Genomic DNA, 17,423 nt, shown 5'->3' with positions numbered 1-17,423 from the left:
GAAGATGTGCAGGGGATGAAGATGTGCAGGTGATGAAGATGTGCAGGTGATGAAGATGTGCTGGGTGAGGTGACTGAAGGAGAAGAAGAAGAATACTTGCATTGAAGAGCTGTTTTCAGTTCACCTACGTAGGCTTTACAGTATACTATATCTGTCCCTATTGAACAAACCATGAATGAAAATGTAAAGTTGTGTTCACTGCAGCGATTTTACACAAAAACGTTATGAAAACTAAAGTTGTACTTGGTGATAATTGCACAGTAGCCTATTAGAAGATTAAGGGTACTACTGACGCTCTGTTCTGCAATTAGTTAATATGATTTATTTTGGATTTCTACAACCATTATGATAATTTCATCAGCTGTCGGTGGTCCGGCCCTCTCCTCTGTGCTGCAGGGTGCACAATACAATTTGAGTATATTCATATTGTTTACAATTGAAAGGTACTTACGGAATAGCTGTGGCTTATTAGCAAAAGCACAAATATCACTGCTGGTTTGAATGTTTATGGTAAAGTCGTACTATAGGTAACGTGTAATGTCGAGGGAAATCAAATGTGTGAGAGGCGTCATTATCACATTGAATTTCTTCAGTCTGATTTTAATTCACCACCTCACCATCTGCATCCCATTTCCATTTGTACACATGGGTCCGAGTTTCCGTACAGGTGCACAAATTCTCCCGTCAAATTTGTTTTTATAGATCAGAACCTTTGCGTGGAGAGTGGACCTCTTTCGGACCCCATTTTTTTTCTTAAACTTGAGAAGATACAATTTTCTGGGGCTCTGTAGACCATTTTTTAAATAGCAAATGGCAACGCATGACCTTCTTCTTTCTTTTATGTATTAATGTATTTGTATTTTCTTATATGGAAACACTTATTAAAGAAAAGTAAAATGGAAGGAAAACATTGCTTCAATAGTAACATATGACTTGCGTCCGTCAATAAAAAAGACATTCATAGAAAATGTTGTACTTTTCTGTTTAAATCTGTATCAGGAGCAGAAACTACAGATACAATTAACAATATATAAAAATATTGATTATAAACAGTATTGTTTATATACATGAGCCTGGACAAATAAACAAAAGAATGATCACGTCTTGACTTACCTCTCTCCTAAACGGATCGATTAAGGCCACCACTGCTGGGTATTTGCTGATCAGGCTTTGGTACATATCAACTAATTCATCTGGAGACTTCAAAACTGCGGTTGCAACTTCATACTTCCCTTTAGACTGAGAGGAAGACAAGAAGCAAACATTTGATTCTCTGTGCTGCCTGTTGTCGCTATCAGCTGTGCCTATACTCTGTCAGCTGTATGCATATGTATACATAAGTATACATATACTGTATATAAGTACACTTATAATTGCAGGTATACTAATTAGAATGCATTATAATCTGAATATAGCATTGTATAATCATAGATCATAAATAAAATACATTTTCGTAATGCTTTATAACAATAAAGCATTATAATGCTTTATAATTAAAATGATAACATAACGATTGTATAATGACTTATAAGGTCTATCATAATGCTTTATAGGCTTTTCATGTTTTTGACAGGATCATATTGTATTATAATGCTCATAGATGTAATACACTATAATCCTTTCATAATCCTTTATAATAATATTACATTAGTGAAATGTCTGCTTTAGAAGCTCAGCTAGAGGATTTTGTGTTCTGGGTTTTGTGTCTTTTCCTTGTTTTAATGTTTTTCATTCACATTTAGGATTCAGCAGCTTGCCCTATGCTGGACACAAATCTTCTGGTGCCAACCAATTATCCTGATGTCAAGTCTCGACGCTGGTCTCCAGAGGGGTTCTGCTCTTCGATCTGGTCGTCCTCCAGTGGGACTCCACCCGTGACCCCACCCTGACCCCAGATTATCTGCCCGGGGTCCCTTGTTCTGCTCATGTCCATCCCCTGGGCGCCCACCTGAGGTCCTTTTGCTTTGCCACTGTCCAGCCCCTGTTCTTCAGTCCCCTGACTACTTGTCCCCTGGCCACTGTCTCTTGTCCCTTGTTATCACCTTTCTTTCCTATTGTATCTTGTCTCCGAGCTCTCTTCCCCTTGTGCCAGTTTGCTATTGATCGTCATAGTGTTTTGAGGTCCAGCCCCTTTACTAGTGTTTTGGATTGACCTGCTACCTGTACGAGTTACCTGCCTGCATTTGGACTCTCAGCCTGTAAGCAGTTTTCACAATAAATCTTTAAAATCATTCTGCTGCTTCATCCTCTGTCCATTTGGGTCCAAACCTGTTATTCTGGAAACATCATATATATTGTGCATTACAGACAGGGGCGTCATAGAAAGCGCTACCAAATTCATTTTTAGAAGAACTCCTACATTAGGACCCCAAACAGCTCGTCTCACATAAAGCCATCAACTTACACAGTCTACTAACTCAGGGGCAGCACAGTTTAGTGCTAAGTGGATCTCTGTTCCCAGTGCCAGTCCAGAGTTAGTACAGGCTTCAGTGATCAGATCTAGAGGCTGCTCGGGTCGCTCGTACGCCACTGCCAGCGCTCCACTGTCACACAGCATTGCCTGGGTTGCCTCGGAGCAAAGACATAGTTCACCTGGTTAACAACATGTATTGTGCTTCGCCGAAGCTGCATGTGAATGACAATAGATAAGTATTTATTCATTGAATGAAGACGAGTGTGTGCACTCATTCTCCTCACTGTTCAAGTTATGAATGGTAGGGCAACAGGTCATTGAACAATGCAGGAACTATAACTATGTGTTTTCAGTACAAATGCTGCATGAAGGAAAGGGTAAACAGTAGCAGTATTGAAAGCTTTAATAAGCATTGTGACATACCTCCTGCATACCTTTGTATACAACTTTTAGGTAAGCTCGGGAACAGAAAAAGCCTTGAATCCTGCTTCCATCTTTTACATTGTGCTTTCATAAAGCTTATGTGAACTCAGGTCCTAGTCAATGAATCGCAATGTCCCTCACCCCGGCTTTTGTTGAAGTGTTCACTATTCTCATCATCTCCTTCTGTAACTCAAGGGTCATTGTGATAATCTGTTGAAGAAGTTCACAGTTCAGTGAGGTTAATTAACACAAGAGTGAAAATTCAATATAAACACTAGAGTGAAAATTGAATATAGAAGAACTGAGGTGCCTTATCAATAATACACAACATCATAGCAACAACGTAGGAAGCAAAGGAACTTGCACAAAGAGCACTAACTTTATGCAGTGAATAACTGCCAACAGATAGAACATGTAACAACTACACAGAGATGTACTTGTTTGACTTGTTGTCCAGCTTTGGGGATCAGGATGACTTCCTTCAGCAAACTCAATTTTCCAGGAGAAGTCTTTCCACAGCTCAGCAAAGTGACCAAAGGCACAGGGATGTGGAACTGAGCCGGAGCCTGAATAAAGTTGTTTCATTACAACACATGTTGCTCCCAATATAGTGTTTGTGTGATTATATGTGTTTGTGTGTTCTAACCTTTCCGTTCTTCAGAGCTGCTATGTATTTGTAGAGAGGGATACCCTGTATCTTTGCAGCAGTTTTGGCCACAGCAAGAGACACCGAGCCAATGGCCGAGCTCCCAGGCAAAACTGGTTCTGGTGGCTCTGCTGGAGGAAATGGCTTCTCCGCAGTGATGCTCTTTTTACCTGTGGCGTAAGCAAAACATTCATGTGACAAAAGGAGTCGGAATGCATATTTTGGGCTTCGAGGTGAAGCTAGATGAAGCTAGATAAATCTCCTACGCAGAAAAACTGTGTCACAGCAGCAAAAGAAACCATTAGCTATAAATACTTATCCTCGAGGCTCATGGGGAGGGACCGGAGCTGACATAGTGCCAGTGGTGGGTTACACCCTGGACAGGTCACTTTGACTAGCTGAAAGGAACTACACTATCCAGTTGTATCAAACTGAAGGAACATGTCACCCAACGCAATGGTATGGCAAGTTTATATGTTATTAATAGTTTAAGAATGGCGCTCTATGGCACAGCGTAATAATATGGATCTGGGTTTGGATATACAGACAATACATGACAGCAGGACACATTTACTGCTGTGCTTTTCCAGGATTTATTGAAATGAATCCTGCACCATCCTTAACATCTTCTGATTGTTGTTATAGCAAAATCATTTGTACTTAAGGTCATATGCTTGTTCAGTCTATTCATATGCTTAGGTCAACCTTATTTACATGAATGCCTGAGTAAATAAGACCAGATTCAACAGTAATAAATTGATCAATCATCTGAGGCACAAAATGCAGATTTCTCTTGCAACCTGGTCTTGGTAATACAGTTTTTTTTCAATTGCTAACACACTAAAATTACACATTATTATTGAGACTGACACTCAACACAATGTCTCACAATGGTCTGCTTTGCACATCATTTGCAATTCAACATGGCACTTTTTCAACACTCTGCACACAGTTCTCTACATAAGACAGGAATGCCGATACCAGTGCCACCTGGCCAAACAGCTGACTGCTCCATTGTCAGCTCATCAACCAGGAATAAGCGCTACAAAAAAGCCCCCAGATGAGTAGGGGTAGGAATCAGTAGGCACCTCACGATTCAATTCTGATTCAGAGGGCTATGATGCGATTATAAAACGATTATCGATTCTTCTTGATGCATCAAACATTTTCGATACATGATTTCTTTTTTTTCACTGTGATTATCTGCTATTTTAAAAACACTCCATATTTGTAATGAATCTTAATTAAAAAAAAGATGAATTTACTTCCATTATTTTGTATTAATTCAATATTAGTAACAAATAGAAGAGATGTGTCATCTAGAGGGTTACAATTCCAAACACTGCAAAGAGAACCAATAAGAAAATAAAGCAGCATCCTCGTAGTAAAAACACACAATTCAGCATGTTCTGAGTCATTTGACATAACCAGTTGCCCTTATTCACAAATAAATAATAAAGACTTCTCTTCAAACAAATCCTCTAGTTATAGGCAATGAGCATTCAGCTCTGGTACAAAAATAACGCTTTCTGGAACATGTGGTTAAACTATACATACAGTGATAAAGAGCGCGGTTACAGTGACACTACGTGGTAACAGATGACACAGCGTGTTACTACCATCCGACCTGCTTTCCTCAGTGACTCCGTGACATTAGCTTTGGTTGTAAAGTAAGAGTATCGCTGTGTTGAGATGAATGTTGTATCTCGGTTCCAAAGTGTGCAACGTAGCGCGAAAGCTCTGGTTCTCAATGACTGTGCCAAATAAAGTTGCAATCTACTTTGTGATTAGCTTCGCCCTTCCCGAGTTTGGCAGAAGAAGAAGCAAAATTCTTCCATATGTTTTAAGCCAGGGGGTGCCAGTTGGATTGTATCCATATTTGGCTGCTGAAGCTCAGCTGCCCTCACCAAAACTCTGCTAGTATTTAGCCTAGCTTACAACGTAAATAAGACGTACGTGTAGCGGTAAGGAACGGTCAACCCGGTGTCACAGAATTGCAGTGGCGGGCCGTCAGGGCCAGCAAAGCCTTCTCTGCTGGCCTAAACAGAACCACAAAGCTATTTTATAATTTAATAATGTTTCATAAACACACTACATGTATTCTAATTATTTTTCCCATTATCTTATTTTCTCATTGCACAGCTACTGTCTTCCTCAGTTGCTCTGCTTCCAGTGCAGCTTGTTTTAAGTAGAGCTTTTATCCAATCAGATTTCACCTCTGTGTCTCTAGGTAAGAAGACAGGCCCGAGGTCCTCTAGGTAGATTTTGCAGTTTAAGTGAATGGGGACGATAATGTTGATTGTCATAGTGTTCAACCAATCAGATCTTTAGTTTGACATGTTGGGCGTATTAACGCGCATTAACGTGCGGCTCAGCATTAACGTGCGGCGTGATTGGCCAGTGGGCTAGCGTGACTGTTTTGATGCTGAAGCAGCTAGCAGAAGTTAGTATGAGTAGTAACAGTTCAAGTTGAAAGATATGTCATTTTTAGCGTTTTGCTTGGTGTAGATTGTTTTTTTTACCTAGCTTTGTTTTTTTAACACTCAATGGCTGAAGGAGGGGAAACGGATTTCTCAAGGACATTTCAGGAGAAATGTACATCGTAAGAAAGGGTCGGCCACAGCTAGCAGCCCTGACCCAGCCAGGAAAAGGATTTGTATGAATGGTGTTCCTGGCTGACAGCGTCGGAGAAGTGTTGCATATTTTATGACTAAGAATGTGTTTTATTTGCAACTGAGCGTCTTAGTGTTTGGAGTTGAGTTGTTGCTTTTGTTTTTTTGCATCTGCAGTAGCGTTACTACTGTGTTCATTTGTCTATGGTGTCGTTTTGATGATATGGTTAATATTGTTCCCTCTGATGTGAATAATATTTGAATGGCTCGTGCTCTTCAATGTGCGGTAGAATACGTGTTTTAGCACCTCAGTGTTGCTGGATTGATTTGTCATGCTTTGTTGTCATATGTGACTGGTTCTTGTGAGTTTGTTCTTGTCATTGTGTTAATTACATTGATTATATGCATTGTCCGTTAATGACAAAGCATCCCGTCATGCGCGGGGTTAGGGGTCGGACATTTGATTCTCTGTTTGGGGTTTTGTTTTCTTTTACAAAGCAAGAATGATGGTCTGGAGAAATGGGGATTGTGTGGTGATTGCTTTAGCCCTGTTTGAATCAGTAGGGAACAGCTAAACGCTGCGGGAAGAGTTTGTAGCGTGTGTGCTGCTGTTGTTTTCCTGCTAAGCTAGTCTAGTGTAGCCTCCCAGAACACACGTGCCTCACCAGGGTACAATGTATTGTTTCCGGGGTCAGAGTGTCTCTTACGTGATGGGTTGCCAGTTTGAGCGAAATCCACCGAAAACATTATATTTCCCACAATTTAAGCTTCTGCATTTTCCAAATGCACTAGTATTATTCAAACGTATTGTTCGGTTCGTAAGCCTCGTACCGAACGGTTTAATACGAATACGTGTATTGTTACACACCTAGAAACAAATAATAACCTGTAGCTGTGGAGCATAACGAGGTTATTAGGAGTGGTTCAACTGTAGAAGGACAGCACTGAAGGCCCAGGTATAAAATGCACAGCCCACTGCAGAATTGTTACAGGTGATCATAACGTTGAGAAAAGAGTTATTGAGTTTTCTGCATGGAGTCATCATCGTTCATGAGAGAATCGCGATACTTCTAAGAATCGATGTTTCCCCACCCCTACAGCTGAGTACCTGTTTACATAAACACAGGAAGCCAATTTAGAGGCCTGTTTTCAAAAACCTGTATTAGCATTTGTATTTAACTGTAATCCATGTTTATTTTGGGCTCCATCTTTTATGTACTACATTCTATTTAGAATATGCTCTGTTCTGATTTTCATTGAAAAATGGAACCTTTGCAAATGCATTATATCGAATGATTCAACAATGTGGACAGAAATATATATTTCATCAGTGTGCAGTAAGTACTGGTCTTGTCTGTGTGTTTGGACAATATATTCATGTACTTCACTCGAACAATGTTGCTGAAAAATCAAACCCAGACTGTATCATGAGAAAGGTAGACATGTTTTAGATTGAGCAGAGCAGCGTGTAACAGATTCAATCTGAATACCTAAGGATCAGAATGGATTTAGCTCTCAAAGACAATCTATTCAACACTTCATTTCATGTCCTTAGCATTGAGGTGCTGGCCCCAATACAAAAAAGACCTGTCTAATCTCTACAGAGGCACAATTCACGCTCAAACTTAATTTTGATCTTTGGAGTCTTGGCTTAAAAGAGCAGTGAGTCGGTTTTAGTGGCATCTAGCTACAAGGTTGCCGATTGCAACCAACTGAGTAACCTTTTGCTCACTCCTCCCTTTCCAAGCATGTAGAGAGCTAGATGGCCTTCAGCTAACATACAACTTAAAAGGTTTAAGTTTAAAAAAACTTTAAACTTTTTATTATCATCGTCATCGTCATTATACATTGTACATATACAGTATATGAAATTTAGCCTCTGCATTTAGCCCATCCCTAGCCAATTGGGAGCAGTGGGCTGCTGAGAAGCGCCCGGGAAGAAAAGGCGAAGGTCTCTCTCTATAGCCAGTGTTTGGTTTGTCCGTTCTGGGTTACTGTAGAAACATGATGGTGCAACATGGCGAACTTGAGAATGCACCCTTTATATCTACTATAAAGGGTGCATTCTAAGCCCATGAAAACACAATGATTCTTTGTTTCAGGTGATTATACACTAATAAATATGTTGTACAATATTCAGTTTCTGCCAAGAGATCCCCTAAATGTTACAAACTGAACCTTAAAGGCTATGATGGTATGGTATGTGCTATGGGCGGAAGCTCATGTTGTATGAAAACATTATGTTGTAACTGACATAATGACATTAAAGGGGCATTATCACCCATACAAGCAAAGATAATTAACATGATAAATATTACACTGAGGGAGCAGAGGAGTATAAACTACAATATGACAAAGTACAAAACAGTTATTACATTTAATCAAGCAGAAATTCTAATGGAACAACTGTGTATTATTTATTGTATATTAAAGAGCTCTAGGATTCCAAACACACAGGCTTGTTTAAATTCAGCCTTTGGCTGCTGATGCAAGATTTTAGTGTAAAGTAATAGAAATTGTGATATTGATAGCAAACACTAAGCAGTGCTGTTGCATATAGTCACTACCCTACCTTTGTCAACACTCTTCTTTTTAGTCTGTGCAGATCGTGGAGAAGTCAGCACCAAATCAGCCTCGCTGGGTGAACGACTCTCCTCCTCCTCCTTCTGAATGTCTTTCTCCTCCAGGAAGCGGGCCATGAAGAAATTGCTGCACAATTACAAAACAAAAATTAACATTTTGGGTCACAAAAACAACAACCTCTAAAGATGTCTGATCTGTAATGAAGCTTCTTCATGGGGCCACAAAAATAATTGTGGTGCCAAAACATGTGATCTCTTCTGATGGTATCAGGTCAACCTGACTTTATAAGCAGGTGCCACAAGGTTCTGTACTTGTTCCATTATTATTTGCAATCTTGCTCCAGCACAGACTTATAACATACTTTTCTATGCAGATGACACAGTATTGTGTGCATCTGGATCTTCTCCAACTCAAGCCATGTCTACAGTCTTCCTTTAATGATCTTCAGACATCTCTGCATGATCTCAAACTTGTACTGAATGAGACAAAATGCATTTTACTCAAGAACCCAACATTTTTTCTTACATTCTCCTGCAATTCATACGTATAATGGTCCTATATTCATAGTCGCCCAACCTTATAAAAACCTCAATGGAAAAAGCTGGTACAGAATCATAATATAAAAATGTGATTCTTTATATAAGAGTAAAGCATGCTTTTATCTTGAGGACAGGCAACCATAACGTGATCGCTGTTCATCATGCCTTTGCTTGACAGTGGAGATATTCTGTACCCTCATGCTGCTCATTCCACAGTTTACCACACTGGCCTGCATTTCATGAGGAGAAAGATTCTAATCACTGTTTACTATAAAAAAGTAGGGATCAAGCTTATAGATATATCCTACTAAAGCTGCCTCAGTTTATCACATCTTCTCAAATTGAACTTCTGTTCATCAGCACAGATCCCAGGACTGGCTTGAACTGGCTTGATATCCCACCAGTAAATACCGCACTTGGGAAGACTGACTTCCAGTAATTTACACCACATATATGGACTTATTCAATAAATTAATAAAACTTGAACTCATGCCTTTAGATTAATTTAAACTTTTGATTTTGGACCTTTTCAAACATGTGTGTGATGGTGATGTGATTGTATATGCTTGTGTGTGACTGGTTGTGTTTTCTTGTGTATCTTAACTCAATTGTATTCCTCCTGCTGTTGTCAGGTTTCTCTTAAAAACGAAATCTTGATCTCAATTAGATTAACTGATTAAATAAAGGTTACATATGCACATTACTACAAAAAAATGTAGAAATAGATTATAATAAATTAGAAATAATTGAATGTAAATGCAACAGATACACATTTCTATTTTTAGCTACAAGTATAAATCAGTTCCAAATTTGAATCCATTACAAGATAAGCAGTACAACATGCATTGTCCTCCCCAACCCCCAAGCCATACAGATGCCGAGTAACTCATTAAGCTTTTCTATTGGGTCATGAGACATGATGCAAAAGCGACCAAAATGAGGAGCTCGGTGCATCATGATATGATAGGCTGTGACAATAGGCAAACAAGTGCATTAATCTTGGCATGACCCATTCCAGGAGGTCAATACACCCCATTGGATCCTAATGCGATAAAATAAAATTACTTATTTGTTCATGTTTGTTTATTTGCCTTGTAGTTTATGATTAAGGTGGTTGAATTCAAAATTAATGTGAATAACTATCATATAGTTGCTAAATTCATGAATTCCAATGTACACTTAAAACAATGGTAAAGTAATTCAAGTGAGTGTCTTAGTGATGCGACACTGGGCTACTTGGGAATGGAAGCTCAAACTAAGAGTCCTGGAAACAGGGAAGTACTGCATGCATTTCTTTATGTACAGTAGTGCTTAATTAGGAAGCAGCCCCACAAACAGCATAAAATGTGTATTCTTTTATGTAAATTAAACAAAAATCTCAATTGTATCAATGGAGTATCTGGAAACAGATGAGCAAGTCAATATGCCTCCAGAGATGAAACCCTCCACAGTAATTTGAAAAATATTTGAACATTACCTGAGTATATGGTCGACATCTGATTGGTCACGGGGGCTTTGGCCCTTCAGCATGTTGTTCAGAGGTCCATTGATCCACTGAGCAGCAGTCATAACATGGTCAGCCCTCTCTTGACTCTTTGCTTTCCAGACCAGTGATGTCTCGTTAGGCCCAAAGTGGCTGGAGACAGCAGCTGAAGACATGCTCTGAACACCAAGACAGGGAAAAAGTTCCTCAAAAGGATAAAAACAAGGTATTTGCGACAAAATCGTGACAGTTTGTATGAAATCTCAACACCACCAATACTACACATACATTTTTTTAACTAAGTGCTGTACTAAATGTTTGTGCTGAAGCTAAATCACATCTGCACTACTGACACAGTCTCCACCTGACCTGCAGCCAGCGGTGCGGCTGGAGGGGGAGGACATGAGTTAATACCTGCTATCTCCGCCTTGTCTCTCCTCATCCAAGACATCATCTCACTCCTCCCCCTTCTTCTCACGGACCACTTGCACTGTTATTTCCTGTCATTCCACTTTACCGATAATGCTGCAGACTGACAATGGGCCCCTTCATGATGCTAGAGCACAGCTGTGTCCACTTGATAAACAACATACCTTGATTCTTTGTAGGAAACAAATGATTAAAACAGAACATCTGATGTGTTTGGGCTGTACTGGGTTAGTTGTCTTTGGAGTCTGCATGTAACTTCTACAAGTAGCAAACCAAAATCAAAATTCAACTTAATTCTTTTGGACGATGAAATTCAAGAGAAATATTCTATTCTCTCTTTAGACAATGTACTCAAAAGGGCAATGAATCAGTCAAAGCATCTTATATGATCATTTTGATGTCACTGTTTGTCTTTGACAGTTTACTTGGGAGCATGACAGGACATAGTGGGAGGTGAGCAGTCATGCAACAAAGGACCTTGGTTGCATGACAACTACATGGTTATCATTCAGTGTGATTTTTACAGCTTGGCCACCAAGATGACTGAACTGATAAGGTTATTACATTAAACTCTATCTTCAAAAGCACCATATCACTGATATGCTGCAATATCAAAACCATCATATCAGCTTCCATCTTTATGGCAGGTCTACTTGTCCTTCCATTCAATTAATATCATGCAACTGAGCAAACAGAACTTAAAACTTCCTCAAGATATACCCACATAGATCAGAAGTTATTATCATAGGTTCGGAATCTCCAGTTAGTCCAATTTCCCTACACTAAGGTGTCTGGTCTTCAAACATAAGCTTCACTGCAAAAATCTCAGTATCATTCTAAGAGATGTTTTTCTGTACTTTTACATTTATTTGACAGAGGACAGTGTAGAACTGGGAGAGAGAGAGGGTATGACATGTATCAAAGGTCCCAGGGCTGGAATGGAACCCATGACATCACGGTTATGTGGCATGTGCCGTCACTACTCGGCTATCATGGATCTTCCTCAGTGACATCTTTGATGACAAGCTTCATTCAATCTTTTTGTGATTTCTGTGGTCCAATCCTGCTTCCTTCATCTTCATTTATTAAAAAAGTGGGATCTTTTTTATTTACAAAGCAAAACTGCAATCCATGATTTTACGACATTACATTTCTGCTGCTCTCTTTAATCCTGTAAAAACAACCTATCCAAGCTCCAAGTGGTTCAGAATGTTTAAGAAAGATTCAATGAATAATGCATTCAACCCCAGCATCAGCTTTCAGGTACAGCCTGATGGTAGGTCTTTGTTAGTAGTTCCCAGGTTGAGGCCAGCCTTTGGGGTCAAATGCTCTGGGAGGACCTGGAGGACTTTATTTAAATAAACCTCACTTGAAAACTATTCAAAACTATAATTATTTTTTAGAATAGTGTTTTTTTAATTCTGTGCTTCTATGTAGTTACAAAACTTATTTATTTATATTTTAATACACTATACAATGCATATGTTATAGGGTCAAAGGACAAAATGTGTCGTATTCTGTAGAGATCGTAAAGCCCCTTAAGGCAATTTTGTGATTTATGATATTGGGCTATATAAATAAAATTGACTTGTCATGTCTTGACTATGTTGTTATGATTATCATTATATTTAGCCTCCCTGTATATATAATAGCACTAAGTAATACTGTTGAGTATAAGCGTTGATGCATGCCTACTGGCTAAGCCCTAGTTTTGTGCCCTCAGTGACCTCATCGGGACCTCGGCTTTTGTGATTTTCTTGCCTCCAGCTGCCTCTTCACATCAGCCTACTGCACGTTGGGAGAGGCCCATTACTGTCATTTCAAACCATCAGCACATCACTAATGAATCACATCTCCATTTGATTTGTCCAATCTTTACGCTTAATGCATACACTGAACTGAATATCCACAATCTGCCACATGAGAGGTTGACAGCTACAGTCCAAGCAGAAAGACATCAATTGATCTGTTGAGATTATATCGGACTACTGCTGATTTTTTATGAGGAAAGGTTGTGTCTGTAGCCAAAAAGACAAAATATGACAAGTGAGTTTTACCTTTTCCTTGTTGCAGACGATGCAGAAGACCTCTGTCTCGATGGATAGTTGTCCTCTTGCATCATAAACCTCCCTTCCCTTCAGCCTGCTGATCCTCGGCGGTGCACATAGGTTTGTAACATAATTTGCCTAAAGTGACAGTTGATAGTTAAAGAAATTAGGTATATCTCCTGAACTTGAAGAATTTAATTTAACCTTGCACTACACCTGCTGATTCACTAACTCCCTGTTCCTGAGTAGCTTATGGAAAGTTTCCCTTAAAAACAGCCTCCTTCCCTTCCCGGCCTTGCCCTGTTTTTTCTGATCCAGAAACAGATTTTAGCTCCACCATCTTGCCATACCAATGGTGTAATAAAACAATAAATGAATGAAGCAGCTTGAAGCTTGACGTCACATCCATGTAAAAGATAAAGCTACATAAAGCTACACACTGGTTAGCACCAAGCCATGGCTGGCATGTGGTTTCTTATAAGAACTAAATGTAATGTATCTGATGAAGAACATTTTAATTTACTGCTCACTTTTGCCTATAATCCTCAAATCTTTTCTTTACTGTTTTCATAGCCGATTGCAGGGGCGTCGTTAGGCCTATTTTAGGGGGGCTGAAGCCTGGCATTATTGGATTAAAAAAAAGAAAAGAAAAAAAACTTTTTTTTTGGTGATGTCATTAAATGAATCTATTGTTTCTCACATGGACAAGTTATTTATAACTCTAACATGCTACATATGTGCGTGCGTTCTGGTTTGTATGTTTTCTCCCCCTTCAAATTACAATCCAATAGCCCATCATCATACTTAACGATATAAAGTTGACACTGTCAAATCCATTCTCCATCCATTGTGTGCGGTCCCTTTAAGAATTAGGATTTGGGAGTGACGCGGATATGAAAGCTAGTTTATCCGTCTTTCCTTTACAAGCAGGAAAATTATTTATCTTTATTTGAGAAAAGTTCATATTTGTGTTGTCAAATTACTCGTGGAAGTAATACCATCAGTAGAAACTGTATTGAAGTGAGCCATCATAGTCCTTCATTAACGGAACACAGCCCTCATTGGTGCTTAAATCAACTGGTGTAGTGCAGGGTGAGGTAGTTTGGACATATTGTGACCATGCTGGTAAATACAGAGAACAATATGTAGGAGGCCACTTAAGTGATTTGTTCTTTTATTTGGTGGTTCATGCATTTCTGTATAAAATGAAGACATGCCTGAAGCACTTGAATGCAGCACTAGTGCCTACAGGTACCGGCTTATAAGTGCAGTAAACCTACGTAGTTAGCAAAGTAGCCAGCTAGCTAACTAAACTTAACTGTTAACGGTTAACTGTTTTTGTCGGTACATTTAGCTAACGTTAGCGTTAGCATAACTTTACGTGCGGCTGTTCCGGGAACCAGCTCCTACCAGGTATCCATGGAGGTCCTCGGGCTGGTGGGAGAAGAGCTCGTTCAGAGCTCTCTCTATCAGCTGGGGCACTCCGTTAACCCGGTAAAACTCTGCAGCGGCCGTCTTCATATCGTAACGGTCCTGCTCCTCTTTAGGAACACGGCTCATGAACCCTTGGTAAGACATTGTGTCATCACTGTCCCTGTAGTCTTTGTGTTGTCTGTTACCATGGAAACAGCCCATTCAAGTGACAGCCGGGGAAATGAGGGTGTTTCATTTAAGTCTGTTTCCCATTTCCATAAAAACAACCTGAATATCTGGAATGAATAATGCCTCTATTCGTTCCATGTATTTACTGACCATGACAGCTTAGCTGTGGAATGCTCGCAGCCATGTCCGTGTAGGCCCATGTGAGCCACTGCAAAGTCAAAATGTATGGAATTATAATCAGTAAAGCCTCTATTTAGTGGAAAATAAAGATATAGAGAGAAACACACACATACACATTCTAGTGAGGTCAAAACATTGACTCATAAATAAAAACATGGCTGACGTTTTAAGAGTTCAGCTCTCCGGTCAGCGTTGATGTAAAGTAAATGTGATTTAAAATGAGTAGCTTTAACATGAAACAACTGTGGTATTGTCTTTTAATGCAGGAAAATATTTTGTATGCATCTTTTTCTTCAGTGGGCTTCCATCAAAGCTATAACCCGTATAACTCTAGAAGTGTAGAACTAAAAGTGGCTGATACCTGTTTTCAGATGAACAGGATGTGAGGAATTAAACATTAACCCAAACCACCAAATAGGAATATTTAAGGTATTTCTCTCCAGAAGCTTTATCTGGAGCAGATCCCTGCCATTCGTTTTGTGCAGACAATATTATTGCATTGAGGCACTTCTTTTTGGGTGATGCTAGATTGTATCTGTCCTCTTATATTTAGTTCTGTTTGTCTAAATATACATAAAACAAAAAAATAATTGATTAAAACAATGTTAAATAGCCATGTTGAAAAAAAAACAAAAAACATATATTTGAACATGTCACAAATTAATTTAGCTAAGTGATATATACGACTTAAACTGTGAATCTCTCAGGTTTGGAGTATTATCAGGCTGACATCAGGCCGATTGTTTGGCCTTTTATTGACCAGTCACTGTTCATATGTGATGGAGGTTTTCCTCTACAGCAGGAAACAGGTTATTGTGGTATAAAGCACATGGTACGTTTTTATATATTATGTTAGTTGTTATTAAATTGTCTGCTTTAATAAAGTATTCCCTTATATAAAGGACCACTGCCTTTATGATTGTTTCACTTGACATCTTCATGCTCCTGTGATGGTGTGTTCAATTACAGCAGCCCACTCACGCTAAAGAGTATCTATGGCCTATATGCTCTATAATGGAAATGGTCAATTTAACACACTGGCAGCTGTACGCATCTCCAGGAAAATACTAATACTATTGGCGATCAAAGCCTATTGATTGTCTACAAACAAGCCTCCACTATACACACACGCTCACGCACTCACCGTGTACCCACCCACGCACTATTTGGAAGGCCTTAACCCAGGCGCGTTCCATTACGTTAAGTGTCAAGTTATTACCTGGCTGTGAATTGGACTCATAAACATCCAATCTGACGCTGAAGCCCACAAGGCCAAACTGGGCCGCCTAAATTCCAAACTGTACAAGTATTTCTCAATAAAAAGAGGCCAGAACAAATGAAAGAGCATGTATAAAGACACAAGAAACTTATATGTTCCGAGAATCTGTCCTGTTTTCTTCCCTCAGTAATTCAAGGCGTTCGTTATTTTGAAAGGGCAGGGCACTAGGATAATAATACTAATACAAATAATTATAATAACAATAATTATAATAATAATAATATTGACGATGATCATAATAATACTTATTGTTGTTGTTGTTGTTATAATTTGGCCTTGGCTGAAGGTTTTCAAGCCATAGAAAAAGATTTGCAGGACAGTTCTCACCAACACTTGCTGTGAAAATACACGAGCTGAACCGCTGAACTGCTTGTGACCCTTATCACCCAAGGGAGACCGTTACACACCCACAATGAACTCGTGACTTTCAAATCCCAATGCAGAGACAACTCTCCCTCACACACTCTTGCACCTATTTCAGTCACAAACAGCAGTGGCAGCGGGAGCGAGCGTATGGCTCATACAATGGGCATTTATTGTTTCAGGCCGATTCCAGTGGGCTCATGCACATTTGATTCAGAATACAATTAATTCCATTATGACTCATTTATTTAGTCATTTTTTATTCAATCATTAATTAGTTTTCATCTTTTTGAAAAATTGACAACCTCGTACCTGCAGACATGTCTTTTGAAATGAATCACGTTTCTTTCCTGATGTGATTGAAAAACTGTCCAGGCTTCTGTTTGTATTTTATTTATTTCATTGAAGGTTATTTATTATATTCATTTATCTTTTCAATTCATCAAAGTGAAGACTGCACAAGCACGAGTCCATCCATGGATTTACCCGTATGGATGTGTTTGTGTCGCTGCAGCAACATGATGACCGCAGAGCAGCGCGGATGTGTTCCCAGTAAATAACGGAGGAGCAGTGAGTCAAGGGCTCCTTCGCGGAGACAGCATAAGGTTTATGGTTGGACTGACTGCCTCTTAGTCAGACACCAGAAACCTCGACATTCTGCCCGGCCACAGTGGCCGCTTCTGACTTCAAAATCCTCTGATTTGCTCCTTTAAATTGAGTCTTTTTTAACTGCCAGTCCGGCATAGTCCATGTTCATTTTACACATTTCCCAGTGTCATTTTATTATCCCAATTCTTCAAATAATCCGCTTAGAACTAATAGA

General features: G+C 39.3%; 1 protein-coding gene across 4 annotated transcripts in view; it reads right to left on the bottom strand.

Moving 5' to 3' along the window:
• The window catches only part of eno4 (enolase 4), a 24,753-nt gene extending 9,942 nt beyond the window's left edge, over positions 1 to 14,811 (bottom strand). For all 4 annotated transcript variants that reach the window (XR_004213706.1, XR_004213707.1, XM_031873107.1 and 1 more), the window contains exons 1-9: positions 14,587 to 14,811; positions 13,186 to 13,314; positions 10,694 to 10,878; positions 8,667 to 8,803; positions 3,483 to 3,652; positions 3,274 to 3,402; positions 2,978 to 3,046; positions 2,405 to 2,560; positions 1,114 to 1,239 (exon numbers count right to left, since the gene is read on the bottom strand). Coding sequence is in view for 2 of the 4 variants with exons in the window: in XM_031873107.1 (XP_031728967.1) it covers positions 1,114 to 1,239; positions 2,405 to 2,560; positions 2,978 to 3,046; positions 3,274 to 3,402; positions 3,483 to 3,652; positions 8,667 to 8,803; positions 10,694 to 10,878; positions 13,186 to 13,314; positions 14,587 to 14,811 (1,326 nt within the window). In the remaining 2 variants the exon portion in view is untranslated. The remainder of the gene's footprint in view (positions 1 to 1,113; positions 1,240 to 2,404; positions 2,561 to 2,977; positions 3,047 to 3,273; positions 3,403 to 3,482; positions 3,653 to 8,666; positions 8,804 to 10,693; positions 10,879 to 13,185; positions 13,315 to 14,586) is intronic.
• Positions 14,812 to 17,423: the final 2,612 nt, after the last annotated feature.

Source organism: Anarrhichthys ocellatus, unplaced genomic scaffold (genome assembly GCF_004355925.1).
Source record: "Anarrhichthys ocellatus isolate YVR2014 unplaced genomic scaffold, GSC_Weel_1.0 scaffold68, whole genome shotgun sequence".
In the NCBI taxonomy this organism is placed as follows: Eukaryota; Metazoa; Chordata; class Actinopteri; order Perciformes; family Anarhichadidae; genus Anarrhichthys; species Anarrhichthys ocellatus.
This window is presented reverse-complemented; position numbering and strand designations above follow the sequence as displayed.